This window comes from Chiloscyllium plagiosum, chromosome 13, assembly GCF_004010195.1.
Source record: "Chiloscyllium plagiosum isolate BGI_BamShark_2017 chromosome 13, ASM401019v2, whole genome shotgun sequence".
NCBI lineage: Eukaryota > Metazoa > Chordata > Chondrichthyes > Orectolobiformes > Hemiscylliidae > Chiloscyllium > Chiloscyllium plagiosum.
In genome coordinates, this window is record NC_057722.1 from 46,874,864 (window position 1) to 46,896,694 (window position 21,831).

The 21,831-nt window shown below is 38.7% G+C and overlaps 1 protein-coding gene across 6 annotated transcripts in view; it reads left to right on the forward strand.

Annotated features, from left to right (window-relative positions):
* Nucleotides 1-21,831, forward strand: part of LOC122555972 (lisH domain-containing protein ARMC9) — a 146,983-nt gene that overhangs the window by 116,575 nt on the left and 8,577 nt on the right. For 2 of the 6 annotated variants that reach the window (XM_043702296.1, XM_043702297.1), the window contains 7 exons: nucleotides 1,503-1,577; nucleotides 1,680-1,770; nucleotides 2,009-2,067; nucleotides 2,827-2,931; nucleotides 8,634-8,749; nucleotides 9,417-9,553; nucleotides 19,322-19,442. In XM_043702296.1, the coding sequence (XP_043558231.1) occupies nucleotides 1,503-1,577; nucleotides 1,680-1,770; nucleotides 2,009-2,067; nucleotides 2,827-2,931; nucleotides 8,634-8,749; nucleotides 9,417-9,553; nucleotides 19,322-19,442 (704 nt within the window). Of the gene's footprint in view, nucleotides 1-1,502; nucleotides 1,578-1,679; nucleotides 1,771-2,008; nucleotides 2,068-2,826; nucleotides 2,965-8,633; nucleotides 8,754-9,416; nucleotides 9,554-19,321; nucleotides 19,443-21,831 lie in introns of those variants that run through there. The other 4 variants (XM_043702294.1, XM_043702295.1, XM_043702298.1 and 1 more) reach the window with 2 other exon arrangements.

Genomic DNA, 21,831 nt, shown 5'->3' on the forward strand with positions numbered 1-21,831 from the left:
ACACACAACTTCACACACACACACACACTTTCTCACACTCACAACCCCCACCCCAGACAGACAAAGACCCACATGCACATATATATTTTGTGGGTTGAATTTGTACTTGCAAAGTTACATTGCACTTTGCTCAAAAACTGTATACATTCATGCAGAACTCTGAGCTCAAAAACTGCATGAATTTATGTAAAACTCTGTTATCTCACTTTTTAGATTAGAATCAATCTAAGCATCAGGTCATGGACAGAGAACACAGGGGGCTAATACCTTCAACATATTGTCTAGGTATCACCATTGTTAACAGCTAACCTGAGAATGCAACTTTTAAAAAAAGGGTTTAGTGATTTCCACATGAAAGAAGTGAAACTATCACTGTATTCTAACAGATGAAAGGCTTAACAGACAATAATTTCAGTTACATCACACTGCAAATTTTTGCTATAAATTCTGTGTTACGATCGAGCCCTCCATGAAAGAGCGTCGCTCCGAAAGCTAGTGTGCTTCGAATTAAACCTGTTGGACTTTAACCTGGTGTTGTGTGAATTTTAACTTTGTACACCCCAGTCCAACACCGGCATCTCCAAATTATGTCATGATGATTAGTCCTGTTGTCTGAATTTATTTATCAAAGACATAAGGGACAAACAAGTAATCTATTAAATGAAAATAACTTTTCAATTAAAATAAAACTTACCTTAAGTTTTTTGAAGCTTTTTGTGTAAGATGTTGTCCTCAGAAAGTCAATGTGATAGGATGGAAATGACTTGTAATCTTCTTAAGACCATAAGACATTGCAGATGAGCAGGTCCATTTAGCACTTTGAGCCTGCTTCATCATCTAAGGAGATCATGACTGATCTGATAATCCTCAACTCCGCTTTCCTGCCTTTTCTCCATAACCCACAATTCCCACTGCTTACAAATCTGTCTATCTCAGCCTTCAATGTACTTAACAATCCTGCCTTAGTCCTTTTTTTGTAAGAGAAAGTGAGAACTGCAGATATTTTTCTGATGGAATCCACGCTTTTCACATTTCTGTGAAGAGGGCTACAATGGAGAGAGCTTCCGTTTAAGAATGAACTGTATTTTATTGTTGGATAACACAAGGCAAATGAAACATGCCATTCTAAATCACGCAGATTGAATCACATAAAACTGCTTTTTTTGTCCATCATCTCATTTGTGCTAGCATCAGCCCTATGTATGTTTACCCATTTGCCTGCTCTCTCTTTGTATTCTTTTAGACTCTGCCCTTCTTAAAATATTTATTTAATTTCATTTCAATGTATTACAGCAAATTGTGTTAAATTATGTTTTAGTAAATTGCTACTGGGGACAGTAAGAGATGTGGAGAAAAAAAGCAGTTGTATGTAATAACTAAAGTCAGGTTCCTATTCAAGTTTTCAAAATATACAATATTTTCAACAGATTCATGAAATTATCATTTAGTTATGGGACAGTAAAACTTTTTTTAACCAAATGTCAATTAACTGCTCCTTTCAGATAAGGCCATATGTTAATGGAGCTTTGTACAGCATTCTTGCCATCCCTTCAATACGCGAGGAGGCAAAAGCTATGGTAAGTATGAGTGTGGAGGCGTTGGAAAGAAGGAAAAGATTTTTCTTTTCTGATCATGTTTTCAATATTAATTTATCATGTCATTTTCTGACACAATTCTAGGGCATGGAAGAAATTCTGCGGTGTTTTATTAAAGAAGGGAATACTGAGATGAACAGACAGCTTGAGTTTATTATAAAACAACTCAATTCAGGTTAGGGTACAAGAGAAGCCTTGACGGGAAAGTATTCTCTTGGTGCTATTAGTAATTTAAAGATGATAACCATTAGCATTTATGCATGTGTTGATGTTTTATGTGTTACTGTAACAAATGTCACTTGTAAAATGCTGATAATTAATTCTCAATGTTTCTATAAATTAGTAGACAATTCATTTTAGCTTTTTGTTTCAAAATGACATATGGCTGTAATTTTTAAATGCACATCTGACAGAGGAGGTGCTTGAAGAATCAGATTCTGATGATGAAGAGGAAGAAGATGATGATGATGAAGTAAGGCTAAATTCTTCCAGGAACTATTCAAAGTAAAAGCTCTGTTCACGTGATTTTTCGCAGTTAGTCATATGCAGCATCGTACAACTCTTTATGACGTTTTCATTGTAAATGTATATATGACCTCTATAAAAGTTTATATTGGAGTGTTGTTCCTTCATACCCATAGTAGGATATATAAGGCTGGAAGAGACAAGCTAGTGTTTTTTTTCCTCGTCAATGGCAAGAAAATCTTTACACATAAGATCCATAGTAGGATCAGCAGTGATCTTTAAGATATTTGCAGCCCTGACCAGTATGTAGAAGTTCAACACAGCAAATTCCATAATGACCAATGTGCACCAAATTTTATTATAAATCAGTGCAAACTACAGTCAATTCAGTACTGACATTTGTACTCCTTCAGTTTGAGTAAAGTAGATGTTTGTTGTTTTATAATGATGGAATTGAAAGTACTAGTTTTGCTGATTAATGTCCTCACAATTAATGTTTAGCTTAAAACAATGATCAAATGATTTTCTATTCTTGACTGGCACTGTACTGCATTTTGTTTCAGTCTGTTTACAATCATTCACTGAAGATGATGGGGCAGAGGCACTTTGATGCTTAGAATATTTAACTTTTTTTTTAATCTCTTAAAAGTTGCATGACTTCCAACTGACTTAAAAAGTACAAGAACAAGAAAATATAAATAGCATTTTTAAAAATTTATTCTAATTTTTTTTTTGCTTTAGTAATTCATTAAAATTTCAATAACAGGATGACCAGGATGCACTGGAAGCTGACCTGGACAAGGCTGAAATATTAAAACCCCAGCCTGGAGAGTTATCAGGAGAAAAACTACTGACAGCTGAGTATCTAGGGGTGGGTGTTCATTATCAGACATCAGGAAGCACTGTAAGTTGAATGCTGGAAGTTATTGTAGAATATTTAAGGTATACATTATTTCTTAGGAGTAATGAAATAAATTATAATGTGGCCAAACACTGTTTAACAAAGATTAACTTTACAAGTAAAAGATGGACATTGAGGACATAATGGCTCGGACAGCATTTTCAGGACATAGCGACCTTTGTTAAAAGTGGCAATTATTGGGTTTTCTCGCCAATTTACTATGTTCTGACCCAACTTTATTTCCTGTGTCATCTCCACTACATCATCGATTTAGACTCACTTAATAAATTTGCACTGCAAATTCGAGCAGTAACCTTCCTTTAACATGTGCTTTCGGGAGTATGTTAATTTGGAATACTTGTGGTCAAGTTTTCACCATTATATTTCTACTTTGTACCACCTGAAAAGAATGCAGGAAAAAAATGTTTATTCCATGACCTACATGTATCATCTTTGACATGGAATAGGGGAGGGGAGGAATTGATCTCTTCTATTCTCTGCTGAAATATCAGGTTTGATATTAGATGAGATGTCAAATTTCATGGATGCATATGTACTCCAATATTTACATTGTGGACACCTGCCCAACTCACTTTAGGTAAAATATTATAATTCCAGTTACCAGTATTTGCTTTATCTTTAATATTCTTTACATATGTTTTGCTTTTAATTATAATCTGTGTACCTGCTACATAATTACAAGAATAAAAACTGGAAAGCATGATTTAAAATGTAATTTTAAAAACAATTTCCAATATTAAATGTTGTCCCAAAAAATCCCAAGATCTAAAGACCAAGGGCAGAACTTCCCCTCCTGGAGTGGCATGGAAAATGGTGAGAAAGTTGGGAACATTCGACAAGATTTGGAAAAAATTAGAATCTCAACATAAAGAAAATTTTTTTGCAACTTTCCCTGTAAGTTTTAAATGGCAACTTCAGAATCTTGTTATTGAGTGGCTATCTTATTTCCATGCATTTTCATCTCATTAATATGCCAGCTCGACTAATTTATACACCAATTATAAATTTCCTCCCCTTCCCTGAGAAACTGGACGGTGCAAATTCCTGACATGCAACTCAGAACAGGTACTTGGAGAATGCAGCAGCCTAATTGCTTGCGCAGCCATCACCCATTGTATCTTCAGCACAATGTCCCTGCCTGTTTTGTGGACACCATCACCTTTGACCCATTCATCCACACATGTTGATATTGGCAAACTACCATCCTCACCACATCACTGTGCCTATTGTCAAACTATCACATCACTTAAACCTTTCAACAATTTATATTGGAGCTCAGAAACAGCTACAATTTGCATTTTCCCATCAGGTTGCTTTGCAGACAAGAGCTTACACATCCCATGCATGTACACAGGATGCATCTTGCCTCTTAGTTTGGCTTCTTAGTTTCTTATTCACTTTGTGTTTACTTGGAGGTTGCCAGCCTTTTTGTACTTGGTTTTACCTTTTCATGGACAGGTTCTTCAGTGTTCCCTGACAGGCTACCAGTGTCTGTGGCTTGCATTGCTTTTTTAGCACAGAGAGAGAGGTAGGCTGCTTGCCAAGGTGAGGAGCACTGAACAGGCTTTGAGTCCCTGCTGATGCTGCTCTGTAACTGTGAAAGAAAGAGGCACCTGAAGTGAGGATGGTCCCCCCATTCCCCTCTTTCTTTGCCATTAACTCTGAGCACCTTTATCAGGAATGATGATATGCAGGACTGTGCATGACACTGAATGTTTTGGACTTGGATGTCCATGGTGGTCATCAAACTGTCCATTGAAAAAGCCAGACAAATGCATGCAGAAACCAGTACAGCACTAGTAATATTGGTGGAATCTTCCATTTCTCCATCCAGTTTACTGACTACCTCTGACCAACCTGCTTTTGTGTCCCAGAATCTAATCTATATGCAGAACCCATCAAGGTGATTGTTTCTACCTGATGGAAAGTTCAGGTGAAATCTTTGCAATCCATCCTCTAAGGATTTAGTGATTTCTCCTTCAGAGATGAAGCCGAGGATCTCCAGTGCTGTCTTCTTCCTGGCGAAGGTTTACTGGGTGCCACTATAGCCTGCATAAGAGGTTGGGGAATTAGTTTTGTAAAAGTGATAAAAAGGTAATGCAGATTAAGAATGAGTTAGTGTTGGTGTTAATCGGAAAGGAGTACAGCACAACACAGTGAAACTTACCGTGTTAGTTACCATCTCCATGTAAGCAGTACTACACCCCAACTATTTCTAAAGTTTTCTCCTCGTAAGGAGTGAGTATCCTCATGTCCTGATGCCTACCACTCCACCAATTTTGGCTCTCTTGGTCTTGAAGTGAGCCAGTTTTTCCTGAAATGAGACAAAGGGCAGGATTGATTCGATGGAATAGAATCAAGTGCAGTTAATGGTGATCCAGGAGAAGGAGAGGTAGTGATAAGCCCAGTGAGTGAATAGGAACCATAGAGGGCAAGAAGTGTTAGTAGTTTAGGAGGAGGAGAAGGCACAAGCCGTTGAGTGGACATGGTGTATACAGCAGTGAGAGTTTTAATCATAACCTTGGTAAGATGCATGTATAGTGACAGTTAGAGTTAGAGTGAGGGTGATCCTATACGTGTGAGATAGCGGAGAGAAAATGATGGCACTTAACCCTTGCAAAATACAGTAGATCATTGATTTTTGTTCTGCATTGCTGGGCATTCCTTTTCACCTTAGTCACAGCATTTTGCCAGCCCATAGTCTGGGTCCAGGTTGACTGTGTCTCATAATGCAGCTTCCTGTTGCAGTCAACTGGCTGAAGGATTTCCTTCCTCTCCACAAACCTGTTCTGTAGGTATCTGTTCGCCAGAATGGATTGCAAGTGTTTTTTTGGGTCGAAGGTTCAGCAATGATGGTGGAACACCACAGTATGAGAGAGTGTTTCTGGTCTGCAGCATCTAAAATGTGCATATGGGCTTTAATTATAATGCCAACTGCATTAATGCTCAAAGATCCTGGCAATGGTAAGACCTTCTGCTGATTCCACAAGAAAGATACCAAAGAGCTCAGATGTATTGTTATTAAGGTGAAGTCACTCTGAGCCATGGCAGATCAGGTGTCATGAATCCCTCAAAACAAAATATTTTAACTAAATATAGGGAGGTTCCACTCTCAGTCTGCCTTCATTACAAATTCTATTAATCAAGTCTGATGCCTGTGTAGACTTGGTGAGCAGCATGTTTGTGTGGAACTGACCATTAAGTTATCACCATTTAACATGCTACCAAATTCATCCAGCATGAGCATTTTGCAGGTGAAATACAGTGAAGCCATACTTTGTCATTCTTAGCTGAAGGTGCTATTTCAGGGCCTGTTCTCAATACAGGTAGTTGTCCTATAATGTGTTAATTATATTCCCGTGCAACACCATATTATAGAAAATCATGCAATATAAATAATGGGGCTTATGGGAAAAATAGGATTGGGGCGAACCACCAAAAATATCGTAAAAATCAAAACAAAAATAGTAGTTAGCCTAACACAAACAGGAGCACAATCTAAGTAAATCTTTAAATCATATACTTTAATGAAATAATATAGTAAACTTAATACTTTAACATTAAAATCACTGACTACAGCATTGTACCTTTCACAAAGCTTTTCCCCAGAAAGCACCCGAGCTGACTGACCATGTGATGCCAAGGCAGAAGTCCTGTCCTTCTCGAGACTCTCTCCCGATTTGAAATAAAGTTCCTTCTAAATGTAGATTACAATTCCTAGTTTCTAGCTCAGTTTCAAGGCTTGCAGAGCTGATTGCATTCCTGTTTTAGCTGAACATGCTGAATTTGCATTTTGCAGACAGAGGATCTCGAGGCTGTGTTTTGATGTTCAGCTAGTGCCAAGGATGGAATTGCGTAACACCGAATGTCTACAATTCATAAATCACGTTACAACCAAATCATGTTTAGTAAACACGTGTTTCAGGAGAACTACCTGTATAATTTCAAGAATGGAAAAGTCACTAGCTTGAGCAAGAAAACAGTCAATTGTCATCTTAGCTGAATTTCCACAGTCTTGTAATTTAAATTCAGATTAATTAGGTGTGGTTTTAGAACTGATCCCCGAGGTAGATCCATTGGTGATATCCCCCTGAACTGATGTGATTGGCCTTATGTAGACTGAAATGTTAGCCCAGCAGCAGCAATTCAAGGAGGTCCAATATCACAAAATATTTAATATTTTCACTTGAAGGCCAAAATACTGGACCGTATCACAGAGCAAAGAACACAATACCAATTAAAATTGAAAATTATTTTCAGTCAAGCTAAAGCAAATCCTGGTCACCAGTGCTGCAGCCATACCAACAGGCAGCTTTATCTGGCCTGAATATGGCATCAACTGCTCATTGTAGAATGATTTGAGTATTCAGTTATGTTCAGGTGGTGGGTGTTAACTGAGGATTCACTTGTAATCTCAGACACAGGAATGTATGGAAGCTTTTTTTTGGATTAGGACATTTGTAAAGCATATCTCTATAAAACAGCTTGTGAAAATGTGTAAGGATTAGGTTTAAGTTCTCGCCATCTGGTTTTCCGGTGTAGAACATCATCTCCTAATATTATACTCTGCACTATGAAAAGAGTTTGTTAAAAATCATAGGGTGGAACAGTGGCTCAGTGATTAGCACTGCTGTCTCACAAAGCCAGGGACCCAGTTTTGATTTTATCCTTGGGCGACTGTCTATGTGCGTTCTCACTGTGATTGTGTGGGTTTCTTCCCACAGTCCAAAGAAGTCCAAGTTGGATGGTTTGGCCATGCTAAGTTAACCATAGTGCCCAGGGATGTGCAGGCTGGGTGGATCAGCCATGGGAAATGCAGGGTTACATGGAGGGGGGGCCTGGGTGAGATGCTTTTCGTAGGGTTGGTGTGGACTCAATGGGCCAAATGGCTTGCTTCCACACTGTAGAGATTCTATGGTGATTCTGTAGATATTGTACAGCAGGTATGATACAGAATTGGAAGGGAAAACTAAAATTGGAAATGAAAAATAATTATATGAAACCAAATGGGATATGTTAATGTCCTACTAGATATTTTGACTAAATTCTATAAATAGCAATTGAGCAGCTCCTGACGAGAAGTACTAAAGTTTTAGTTCAGGGTAGTCATTTACTTAGGCTGCATTAATAAGAAAAAGGTGGATTCCAATGTTCACATATAATAAGGTGAAGGGGATCAATTTAGCTTCAAAGTGATACAAAGCTCTTCTGTACCATTTAACAATATTGCCACAGCTTTTTACCCCTGTAACAATACTAGTTATTTTGGCTTGCAATACATTTTACATTGAAACAAAATTACTATTTAAAGCTATCAATAATTATTAACATTAATTTAAAGATGGACCCCCTTAAGAGCCTTTTTAGAATTTTGGATCTGAACGATATTGCATATAAGAATATGACAGTTTGAGAAAATTGTTATGTTGCTGAACAAAATATTTTAGTATATTACATGCTATTTTCTAAGTGTGTAAATTATCAAATAAATTTTCACTGACTACGTAAATGTAGAAATCTCCTGGCTTCTTGGCAGCAGTTGATAACTGAGAAACTACATGTATTTCAAGCCTTGCTCATTATCATAATACAATAATGTGAAAAATGTGCACTTTCAGAAATTATTACAAGGGGTTTCTATTATTTGGCAGATAATGACAAACACAATGAAGGCCAAGAGAAAGCCTATGTCACTTTTGAATGAAAGCGTTGATGAACCTCTCCGACGACCAGTTACGCCTAGCATGCACAGAGTGGGTTACACATTGTGAGTAGTCTGAAAAACACTGAATATAGTAATGTAAAACAAGATAATACTTTGCTTTCTTTCATGATCACATTATTTGGTAGAAAATTTCAGTCAGCACTCTATAATTTGTCATGTACAATAAAAATAGTTGTGTTGACAGTTTTAATTTAGAAGACATAGCTGCAACAATTTTTCTGATTTCCAAGACCTAGCAATTCAAATTTTTATATCCTTTGGATGTTACAGTACTATAACAAGAAATGAAAAATACTTAATAGTTTGCTATTTAACATTTATATGAAATGTAAAGTTGTAGTCACATCAGATTCAGAACAAGTCATTATCTATTCAATGGTGAATCATTTAATTTATGGGCGTGTATTGGTAAAATTATATAATTTTAAACCATCTGAAACAAATAAAATATACTTCATCATGATAATTACCTACTCCTGAAGTAAAGAAATGAGAAAGCAAATAAAAGAAGTATAACAGAAGATTATTTTTAAAAATGTAAATACATTAAGTAAACATGCTGTAAAATATTTAGTGTCTTCAGTATTTATGAATTGAAGAACGTTATAACTTTAATTTCTCTACATTTTTAAGAAATGTTTTCATTGATTGCAGTTTTCTTTATTAAGTGTATACAGCATTTATCAAGACTTTTCTGTTTAATCTATAGGTTGGGAACTGTACCAAATAAACATGAAAGTAGAAGCCCCAGCACAGAGAGCAACCTTTATTCATGTCAAACCTCTCGACCACCTACTCGAAGTGGGAGTAGAGCAAGTAATTCTGGCCTTGGTGCTTCTCCTATCAGTAAGCCAAAAAAAACAACTTGATTGTTTAAAATTCCAAATAGCTAATGGAATGTTTATTACTTAATGCCAAATGAGATATGGATTAACTGGAACTTGTAGAAATGTGTTGATTGGAATTCCCCTCCCTCGAATGGTGTAAGCAATGGCAAGAAAGCTGGGAAAATAGGAGATTATTGTGCAAGATTAAAGCGCATGGGATTGTGGCAAGTATATTGAGATGGATAGAAAACTGATTGGCAGAGAAGAAACAAAGAGTAGGAATTAATGGGCCCCTTTCAAATTGGCAGGCAGTAACTAGTGGGCTACCATAGGGATCAGAGGTAGGACCCCAGCTATTCACAATGTATATTAATGATTTGGAAGAGGGAACAAAATGTAACATCTCAAAGTTTGCAGATGATACCAGTTGGATAGGAGGGTGAACTATGACGAGGATGCAGAGATCTTCAGCATGATCTGGACAGGTTGGGTGAGTGGGAAAATCAGTAGTTGATGCAGTATAATTTGGATAAATGCAAGGTTATTCACTTTGGAAGCAAAAACAAGAAGGCAGATTACTACATGAATAGCTGTAAATTGGGAAAAGGGAATGTGCAACAAGACCTGGGTGTCCTTGTGCACCAATTGCTGAAGGCAGGCATGCAGGTGCAGCAGGCGGTAAAGAAGGAAATTGGGATGATGGCCTTCATTGAGAGAGGTTTCAAGGACAGGGGCAGGGATGTGTGTTGTTGATTTATACAAGGCCTTGGTGAAGCAACACCGAGAATATTTTGTGCAGTTTTGGTCTCCTTTTCTAAGGAAGGATGTTCTTGCTCTTGAAGGTTTACCAGGCTGATTTCGGGGATGGTGGGACTGACATATGAGGAGAGATTGACTAGGTTAGGATTGTTTTTGCATGAGTTCAGATAAGTGAGGGGGGATCTCATGGACACTTATAAAATTCTAACAGGACCAGACAGGGTGGATGCAGGGAGGATATTCCCGATGTTAGATGCACCCAAAACAGGGATCACAGCCTGAGGATTCGGGGTGGACCATTTAGGACAGAGATGAGGAGACACTTCTTCACCCAAAGAGTCGTGAGCCTGTGGAATTCATTACCACAGGAAGTAGTTGATGCCAAAACATTGAATGTATTCAAGAGGTGGTTAGATATAGCACTTGGGGCGAATGGGATCAAAGGTTATGGGGAGAAAGCAGGATTCGGCTATTGATTGGCTGATCAGCCATGATCGTGATGAATGCTGGAACAGGCTCGAAGGCCAAATAGCCTCCTCCTCCTCCTATCTTCTATGTTTAAAATACAATGAGAATGACAAAAATCAGAATTTCCAAATCAAGAAATATTTTGCAATTTTCCCCTCAAGCCTTAAGTGGAGACTTCAGAACCTGACGACTGAGTGGGGATTACCTTATTTCTGTGCATTTGCATCTCATTAAAACTTGATTTATTCTTACTTGGGATGTGGTTATCGCTGGCAAGGCCAGGCATTTATCACACATCCCTAATTGTCCTTGAACTGATCAGATTTATAGTTCATTTTAGTAATCATTTTAGGCCATCTGGGAGACATTCATGCTTCTGTGCATCTGGAGTCATGCATAGGCCTAATCATGTATGGATGGCAGATTTTTCACTAAAGTGTGTGAATGAATCACAAGAGTTTTTACAATAATGGACAATGGTTACATGATCACCATTAAATTAATTGTTTTAATTTCATATTTTATTGAATTCAGATTTTACCATTTGCTGTCAAAGGCTTCAAACTATGTCCTAAGACCATGTTTTTAATTCACTCATGGGATGTGAGTGCCGCTAGCTGGGTCAGCATTTATTTCCCATTCCTAGTTGCCCTTCAGAATGTGGTGGTGAGCTGTCTTCCTCAACCGCTGCAGTCTTTGTCCTGTAATTAAACCCACAATTTGTTTAGGGAGGGAATTCCAGGACTTTTGACCCAGTGACCATGAAGGAAGCGTGATCTATTTCTTTTGTCAGAATGGTGAGTGGTTTGGAAGGGAGCATGCAGGAGTTGGTATTTCCATGTACATGCTACCCTTGTCCTTCTAGATATTGTTGGCTATTCATTTGGAAAGTTCTATCTTATGATCTATGAAGAATGTCTACAGTGAATCTTGTAGATGGTGTACAGTTCTGCTCCTGGCTGTCAATGGTAGAGGGGTCTGTGGCTCTGGATTACTGATCGAGTGACATTAGAATTTTGCTGTCACCTCCCTTTTCTATGCAATTTCCAGTTTTCTTCTCATACTCCAAGAAACAAGATGGTCTAAATTTGTGGCATTTAAGTTAGTGCAGGTAAGCTGCAGCTTACCAATTGCCTGTCCCAGCCAACATCTTGTTATAATGTAGCAGAATGTTATTGCATACTCTAAGGATACCATCTTCCTCAACCCTTCATCCACTCAAGTCAGCATTCTCAAATAACCAGCCTCACCACATCATCATGCCTGCTCTCAGATCAGCCTTCACATCACTTCAGCCCATCATCACTTTATATTGGAGCTCAAGGGTAGCTACAACATGCAAGTTTCTGCCAGGTCATTTTGTAGCAAAGACTTAGATCCATCCCATACATCTGCACAGGATGCTTCTTATAGTTCTTGGCTTGCTTACTTAGCACCCACTCACTCACTTCAGCTCTGACCTACAAGCTGCTAGCCTCTGTGGCCTGCATTGCTTTCTTAGCTGCAATAAAAGGTGGCTTGCCTCACAGCACCTGGGTCCCAGGTTCGATTCCAGCCTTGGGTGACTGTCTGTGTGGAGTTTGCACATTCTCTCCGTGTCTGCTCGGGTTTCCTCCCACAGTCCAAAGGTGTGCAGGTCAGGTGAATTGCTGTAGTGTCAGGTGCATTAGTCACACGGAAATGGGTCTGGGTGGGTTACTCTTCAGAGGGTCGGTGTGGACTGGTTGAGCCAAAGAGCCTGTTTCCACTCTGTAGGGAATCTAATCCAATCTAATCTAATATATGATGTCATCATTTGAGACTTGGGTTCTTAAAGTAGAGACAGATGTGTGGTTTCAATTCTATGAAAGTAACTTCTTTTTTAAGAGGTGTGCTGGAACAGTAGACTAGAGATGTAATTTCGAGGAAAGCATAAATGCCTAGTAGACTAATTATGGTGTTAATGGATGAAATGTTTTACTGCTGAGTTCATGACCGAGAGCGAAAGCAGATCAGAGGCCTTTAGTTCAGTTTTTGACTTCAGTTCAGAAGAATAAGGAATTTAGTTCAGAAAGTAAAACAATTTTCTTCCTGGCAGCTGAATCAAGTTTTCAATTCAGTTCAGTCACCCTTGCAGAAGTCAGTTCAGTTTGTGAAATGTCAATGCTCGGAGAGTTTATGTAGAACTCTTCACTTTGTTAGAACTAAAAAGAGGTTGAAGCCATCATTGTTAAAAAAAGGGTTCATGCCAACAGACCAGGAAAAGAAGTTGTAAAACTATTTCAGCAATGTAAGAAGGAGAACCACGAAAGGTTAGCGAAGTAAGAAATTTTAAAGCGTTGAAATAGGAGTGATATTGCTGGGAAACTGGCAGAGATTTTGTTTTGTTGTTTATCTTAAGATTTTTCTAAACTATCTTCTATACATGTGTGTATCTAGTTTTGCCTTTTTGTGTGTGATAAAGGTGTGTTCTTTCATTAAAGTATATTTGCAGACTTATGTGCATGTGTTAAGAGATTAATTACCAAAGTAACCAGCTGCAAAAAATAAACTTACAATCTATCAGCTCAATTTTCACTCTGTAATTTGACTTATTCAGTACTTACATCATTGGAATCATAATAAAATGTGGGCTCTTGTATGATCAGTCTTCACTGAATTTAAGTAAGATCCATGAACTTGTAAAGACATCAATGTTTGAAGTGGTTTTTACACCACTTGGCCTTTCAGAATGGCTTTGAATGTTGCAAATGTTTTGAGGGAGGTGGAATAAAAGACATAACATTGAACTATTTGAAATATTTGACTAAGAGAGCAGATAAGTTCAAGGTAGAAATAAAAGTGAGCTCTCAAATGCTTAAAGTAATTTAGAATTAGGAAGAGGGAAACCTGAAATTGGAATGTCACTGCTTGACTTAGCTGAGATTCAATTAGAAATGAAAAGACAGGAGGTAAAGAGAAAGAAGGATAAAGAGAAATTGAAAGGGAAAAAGAATTAAGAAGGCTTCTTCTCAGCTTAGCTCAGAAGGAAGAAAGAGATAATGTTTCTGATTCCAATGATGTTTTTGATACAACTCGAAAACTATGTTTAGTACCTAAATTTACAGTGATGGAGTAGAAAGATTTTTCACAAATTTGAAAAGATAGGTGGAAATGAGCTTTTTTTCATGTAACAGAATGTTTTGACAGGTACTGCTTTGAATGTGTATATCAGTTTGTCACAATCTGCACACGATGAAAATTAAAAATAAACAATACTCAATGTTTATGAGCTTGTCGATGAGGCATGTCAATTAAAATTTAAGATCTTAAGAAAAAGCCTAATCAGACTTGTGTAGTATATGCAAGTGAAAAAGAAATAATATAGGATCAGTAGTTTCTGTTACTGAATTTAGAGAAAACATTATTTCTTGTCTGTTAAGACTTGATCTTGAGCATATGGCATTAGACAGGAAGAGGAGGGATGTATGAGAAAGGGAGATGACTTGAAATTCAGTTATCTGACATAATTTTTAAAGAATCAGAATGTAAATAACAAGAATCAGAAAAAGAAAACAAGGCAAACGTTGAGTCCATCATCTTCAGTAGAAATACAACTAATGGATCTTGAGTTGAGAGAATTATACAAAACACCCGACTTAGAAATTGAATCAGAATAAAATAAAAATTTATAAACCAAAACTCAGAGAATACACTTTTGATCTCTGTGTCAAATATCTGAGAGAAACTTAGCAAAACACAGCGCTGGGTAAATGCTTAACAAATAATAAAACAAGCACAGACAAAAGACTTAATTTTGAGGTTTTGTTGCTGAAACCAAGGTATTATTATTGTTACCAGTCTTTGGCAAACCATTAAGAGCAAGGTTTATTGGACCTTGTCAAATCAAAAAGAAACTCATTGATCTGAATTGTGTAGGCAGGCAGCTTGTCAAGGTGGGGAATACTGAACAGTCACTGGGCTGGACATGTCATTTGTATGGCACCATGCTGCATCAATTTCACACTTGCAGTTATGTTCCAGCAGCTTAGCAGCAAACACTAGTGTTTCAAGTGAATTGTCATGATTTGGAGATGCCGGTGTTGGACTGGGGTGGACAAATTTAAAGATTACACAATACCAGGTTAGAGTGCAACAGGTTTAATTGGAAGCACTAGCTTTCGGAGCACCGCTCCTTCATCAGGTGGACAACCGCCTGATGAAGGAGCTGCGCTCCAAAAGCTACTGCTTCCAATTAAACCTGTTGGACCATAACCTGGTGTGTGATTTTTAACTAAGTGAATTGTCATGTGTGAACATCGAAGAAGAATTGTCGATGAAGGAAGACCACAGCCAGTCAGGGGTGTCATTATGTTATTTGAGGAGTTCAGTTCCAGTTCGGAGGATTGACAATAGTCAGTCCTACCAGAATCTAGCAGGATCTGTGCGTATCCTTATAGTCCAGGATATGGCCACAGTCAGTCTTGCAGGTCAAGTCAAACCAGTCCAGAATTTACAAGTAGGTCAGTCAGTATATGTGGAAACATCAGTCTGAAGCGCAATGGGATCTGGTCAGTCTGCTGTCCCTCTCAGCCTGGTTTCGTTGCCATCACCATTCTCAGAAGTTTGGGCAGTTATAATTCGAGATCTAAGTAGTCCAGGTAATAGTGGGCAATTCTAATCTAGGGATGTGTTTAATTGGAGTGAGTCATTGAGGAAGTGATTACACTGTAAGGGGGCAATTCTAGATACTGTAGATTAGTAGGACCTCATATAGAATAAGAGAGGACTCAGAACTCTGAGAGGAAGGGTTATCACATATCACTATCATTCTGGCCTCTGCATGGGAAATTCACAAAGCCAGGGTTCTAGAGGTAAAGTGGGCATCTTAACAACAGTATGAAGGGACTTGAAAAACAATGGAAAGGGTTTATGGAGGCTGGAATACAGAGAGCCAAATGGAGAGCAACAAAAAAGATAACATGAGGAGAAAGTTCTAAAATCAACGAGGCATTTTTTTTACACAGATGGATTTTGTGAAACTTGTAAGAATTTAGAAAAGATTTATAACGATGTTGCCAGGATTGTAGGGTTTGAGCTAAAGGAAAGGCTGACTAGGCTCGGGCTGTTTTTCTCTGGAGTGAGGGATGACCTTATAGACGTTTATAAAATCATGAGAGGCATGGATAAGATAAATAGACAAGGTCTTTTCCCTGCGTTGGGGGAATCCAGAACTGGAGGACATAGGTTTATGGTGAGAGGGGAAAGATTTAAAAGGGACCTAAGGGGCAACAGTTTCATGCAAAGGGTGGTGTGTATATGGAATGAACTGCCAGAGAGAGAAAAGTGGAGGCTGGTACAATTACACCATTGAAAAGGCATTTGGATGAGTATATGAATAAGAAGGGTTTAGAGGGATACGGGCCAAGTGCTGGCAAATGGGACTAGATTAATTTAGGATATTTGTTGGCCTGGACAAGTTGGACTGAAGGATTTGTTTTTGTGCAGTACATCTGTATGACTCTGAGTATTGATTTGCATAGTAGGTGTATTTGCTGAGGCTGATGTATCATAAGATAAGAGGTGGAGATACTTGCTGATGATTACACTGTGCGATGGAAGGTAGTCAAAATTGCTGAAGGCTAATCATCTCAGCCCTAGGATGTTAGTGCCTCAGGGCAGAGTCATATGCCCAAACAAATATCTTCAATTGGTTCATCAATAACTTTGCTTCAACATTAAGTCAGAAATAGAAGTATTTGCTGACAATTGCGTATTGTTTTGTACTGATCATGATTCCTCAGTTACAAAAGCAGTCTGTGATTGTATGCATTAAATCCTGGATAGCACCCAGACTTGAGCAGATCCATGGAAAGTAACATATGTCCTATATAAGTGCCAAACAATGACTATATCCAACAAGAGAGAATCTAATCATCGCTCCTTGACTTTTAATGATATTACTTTGGTCACCACCAACACTTTGTTTGGCAACACTCCCTAGAGCCCTAGCATAAGTCCGACCCTGATTTGCCTTTCCAAAATGCAAATTTCACATTTATCTAAATTAAACTCCATCTGCCAATCCTCAGTCCATTAGCCCATCTGATCAAGGTCCCATTGCACTCTGAGAACAAGATCTTTACTATTCACTACACCACTTATTTTAGTGTCATCTGCAATCTTACTAACCATACTTCCTATGCTCACATCCAAATAATTTAGGTAAGTGAAAAATCAGTGGAACCAGCACCAATTCCTGCAGAACACCACTGGTTACAGGTCTCCAATCTGAAAAACATCCCTCCATCACCACCCTATCTTTAAGCCAATTTTGTATCCCATGTGATCTAACTTTACCAACCAATCTACATGCGGAACCTTCTTGAACACTTTACTGAAGTCCACATAAACACGTACCAGGAGAAAGTGAGGACTACAGATGCTGGAGATCAGAGTCGAGAGTGTGTTGCTGGAAAAGCACAGCAGCTCAGGCAGCATCCGAGGAGCAAGAGAATCGACATCTCGGGCATAAACCCTTCATTCCTGATGAACGTCGATTCTCCTGCTGCTCAGATGCCGCCTGACCTGCTGTGCTTTTTCAGCACCACATAGATGTGTACCACTCTGTCTTCATCAATCTTCTTTGTCAGCTCTTCAAAAAACTTAATCAAGTTAGTGAGACACAATTTCCCACTTCAGTCAGAGAGAAGAGGTCCTTAACAGCAGAAGTGGAATTCAAAGCATGTTGGGGTCAGGGACAAGCCTGAGTGGTTTAGAGGAAAACTGAGGAAGACATAAATTTAAGGAACCAATATTGAGAAACAAGGGAGCTGAATTCGCAGTTTGTTTAAGGGTCTCAGGAAGAGACATTAATTAAAGAAAATAGGAAGAAGCAAATGTGGAATCTTGTTGAGAAGAAGCTGAGTACAGCCATGCCAACTGAACAAGAAACTTTAAAGTGGGGATGGGGTGTCTTTTTACTGAGCTTTGAGTGCCTGCATAGTTGGTGTTGAGCAGCATTCCCTCTAATTTTCTACCCATGAAGGCCATGCACGGAGACAACTTCCAGAACAGGGCCTTGGAACAGCTATATGTGCTACAGCTGCACAGCCTAGAGGGAACATTGTTGTTGAGAGTAAAAGGGTTAAACTTTTATTTTTGATATTTTTAATAAGATGTTCAAATAGTTATGTATAATGTAACATCGCTAATGCTTCTTGCATCTGTACAAAATATTTATATTCTTTTGTTAAAAGTACATGGGCAGCCTCTTGGAAATATATTCAGTGACTGGTCATCAATGTAAATAAATAGCTAAAACAAAACTTATGATCTATTGAGCCAGGTCTCATTCTGGGATATGACTGTCCATTACTACCATTAGCTGAAATCATAACGGAAGCAAGGCTTCATGTCTCACAATCAAAGTTACTCAGGATTAGAAATTTTATAAAACTCCAGATCATCTTGATGTGCTCAAGACAGAGAACTCAGGCTGGCATTTTGAAAATGATAAACATGATTGGACTCATAATTGACACCAGGAAACAGTGAAAGGATGAAATGATGAACCAGAGTTTCTTTTTCCAAACTCAGTAGGCAATGATTGATTGAATGCTAATTGTCCAAGACAATAAGAATCTGAATTTTTTTACCAAAACTACAAGACATTCAATCAAAACTCTAAGCTTTCAATCCAATTTTGCAACCAAATTTAATCAACCCTCACAAACTGTGTTCTACAGATGATGTGTTCCCAGTAGCACATGAACCATTATGTTAGCTAGACTATTATCATTCTAGAGAGAGGCAGAGAGCTTCTTCAAGGAAGGCATCCTTGTAAGAGGATTCGCAGTAGGTTGAAACCTTCGAGGAGAAAGTGAGGTCTGCAGATGCTGGAGATCAAAGTTGAAACTTTATTGCTGGAACAGCACAGCAGGTCAGGCAGCATCCAGGGAACAGGAGATTCGACGTTTCGGGCACAGGCCCTTCTTCAGGAATGAGCAGAGAGTGTTCAGCAGGAGAAGATAAAAGGTAGGGAGGAGGGACTTGAAGGAGGGGCGTTGGATATGTGATTAAGACGCTCCTCCTCCGACCGTCGGGTTGTTGTGGTTTGGCGGTGGATGAGTCCAATGACCTGCATATCCTCGGTGGAGTGGGAGGGGGAGTTGAAATGCTGTGGTACAGGTTGGTTGGGTTGGTTCGTCCGGGTGGCCCAGAGGTGCTCTCTGAATTGCTCCGCAAGTAGGCGGCCTGTCTCCCCAATATAGAGGAGGCCACACCGGCTGCAGCGGATGCAGTAGATGATGTGGGTGGAGGTGCAGGTGAATCTGTGGCGGGTATGGAAGTTTCCTTTGGGGCCTTGGAGAGAAGTGAGGGGGGAGGTGTGGGCGCAAGTGTTGCACCTCCTGCGGTTGCAAGGGAAGGTGCCGGGAGTGGAGGTTGGGTCGGTGGGGGGTGTGGATCTCTGAATTTCCATCCATACATGCATGTAGTTTTGCAATTACAATAGCCAACACTGCAGATGTTTTAATTGGATTGAACTTTTCAAAATATTAATTTTTGATGGAAACATTTTTATTGTATTTTTACTTCACAGATTTTAACTGTAATACATCACACCTGGGTTCTCCAGTTGAAGATTTTGATCAGGATCTTACAGCAGCTACAAGCTTGCTTGGTATCAAATCTTTTGACAGATCGAATAGACAGTCTATCAGGTGAGGAAATCATGTAAATACTAAAGTGCACAAGTACTGTACAGGAAAAGTCTTTTATGAACTTTGTCTCAATGTGTACTTCAAAAAAAATGCAAGTATTTGCTCCTCCACCCATCATTGTTAATTTCACCTGAATCTTTTGTAGAAAGTTAATCATTCCATGAACATTAGAAATTGATTACATTCTTGCAATCTGCACTAAAGATCATATTGTTTTCATACTTCTTTATGCTGTGATGTATGTTTCATTGATCATCTGTGCAGCTGTTTCAAAGGTTAGATCCAAATATTTCCCCAATGATCTACAATCCATTCGTATTAACAAGGCAAAGTTGCATTTCATCTTTATCGTCTGGAATTAGCATTGCTTGGACAAACAACAAGAAGAAAACTTCTGTAGGATAGCAGAAGTAATTTCAAGGTCCAAATATGACCCACCTGATTTTCCTTCCATTTAAATTACCAGGAAGAAAACCAGATGAGCACTCGTCCTTTTTTTTTAAACTTTGGCCTCTGTCCTCTAACCTTAGCATGGTTGAGGCAAAGCTGATTTAAGTGTTGCTGAGCTTAAATGGTCATCAGATTTATGATTGTGGTCTCTTCCCTCTATTTTATCTTCTTTTCTCTTTACCCTGGCAACCTTTCTGTTAAGCTAAATAAGAAGCAATGCCTGCAGGCTGTCCAGCTGAGATATAGCTGGTTAACTGTATTTTGTACTTTTGATATTCAAAGTTTGTGAGAAGATTTGTAGCTCGGGTGCTCGTTGTTGTGGTTCTGTTCACCGAGCTGGGAATTTGTGTTGCAGACGTTTCGTCCCCTGTCTAGGTGACATCCTCAGTGCTTGGGAGCCTCCTGTGAAGCGCTTCTGTGATGTTTCCTCCGGCATTTATAGTGGTTTGTCTCTGCCGCTTGCTAGTTGGTGTTCATGGGTTTGGATCGTTAGCTGTCTTCCTGTTTGTCCTATGTAGTGTTTTGTGCAGTCCTTGCATGGGATTTTGTACACTACATTGGTTTTGCTCATGCTGGGTATTGGGTCCTTCGTTCTGGTGAGTTGTTGTCTGAGCGTGGCTGTTGGTTTGTGTGCTGTTATGAGTCCTAGTGGTCGCAGTAGTCTGGCTGTCAGTTCGGAAATGCTCTTGATGTATGGTAGTGTGACTAATCCTTTGGGATGTGGCATGTCCTTGTTCTGTTGTCTTTCCCTTAGGCATCTGTTGATGAAATTGCACGGGTATCCATTATTGGCACAAAACACTACATAGGACAAACAGGAAGAAAGTTAACGATCTGCATCCATGAACACCAACTAGCCACGAAATGACATGACCAGCTATCCTTAGTAGCTTTGAGGATGTCACCTAAACAGGGGACGAAACGTCTGCAACACAAATTCCCAGCTCGGTGAACAGAACTACTTTTGATATCTGCATCATTACAGAAACCCACATAGAGGATTTGAAATCACTGGTCTGATGGTACAATACCCTGTGGAAGTAGTTTTATATTGTACCTGAAAGGAAGCTAAAGCAATATAACTAATATAAAGTTCAACCACTTGGGAACTTCCTAACATATTTTATTGTGTTACGACTTAACTGAAAAGTGCATCAAGAATCTTGTCTCACTGTTCCACAAGCTGTCTTAAAATGTATAAATTTATAAAGTCCAAATAAGATCAACAAAGTGACCATTTTCCTGACAGAAAGCTATTCAGAATAAAAGTAATTCATAATGTGTTTTGTATGATAACTATTTATTATAATACAATTAACTTTAAAATAGTAGAGAAAAGAAAGGATTGATAATGTGCAACTGCATAATTTAAACAATACCTCTTCAAAAGCACCCAAATCCACATACACACTCAGTCATGAATAAGACAGCTGAAAGGGTGCAAAATAATATACTCAGGATAAATAAATCCGAAGATCCAAAGTCGAGATCACAAGGGTGAAAGTTATTTTCTCATAGGCTTTCTGTTTAGAGCAGTGATGACACACTGCTTACCATAGGTTCTTCTCCAGTATGGGTCATTCTTCAGTTCACTGGTTTATCAGGTGCACCAAATTGGCATTTTCTTGTTTAGAATGTTATCTTTTCAGCTCTCTTGGTTTTTCTATCATTTTACCCCACATAGAGTATGGATGCTTATTTTCTGCAGTCTGTGGAAATTCCTCTCTGCCCTGGTTCTTACAGCTTTTTAATACGCTGCAACTCAACCAGAGTATTGTTTAGGTAGAATTTACTGAACTCAAAAAGTTCTTTGAATTGCTCAGTTACATACCCCCAATTCTTTGGAGGGTGTGTGCAACGGATGACTGTGCAGGCATTAAACTGCACAGCTATGGGAACATTGCCACTCAGTCTTGAATTCTCCCTCATTTATTGCATC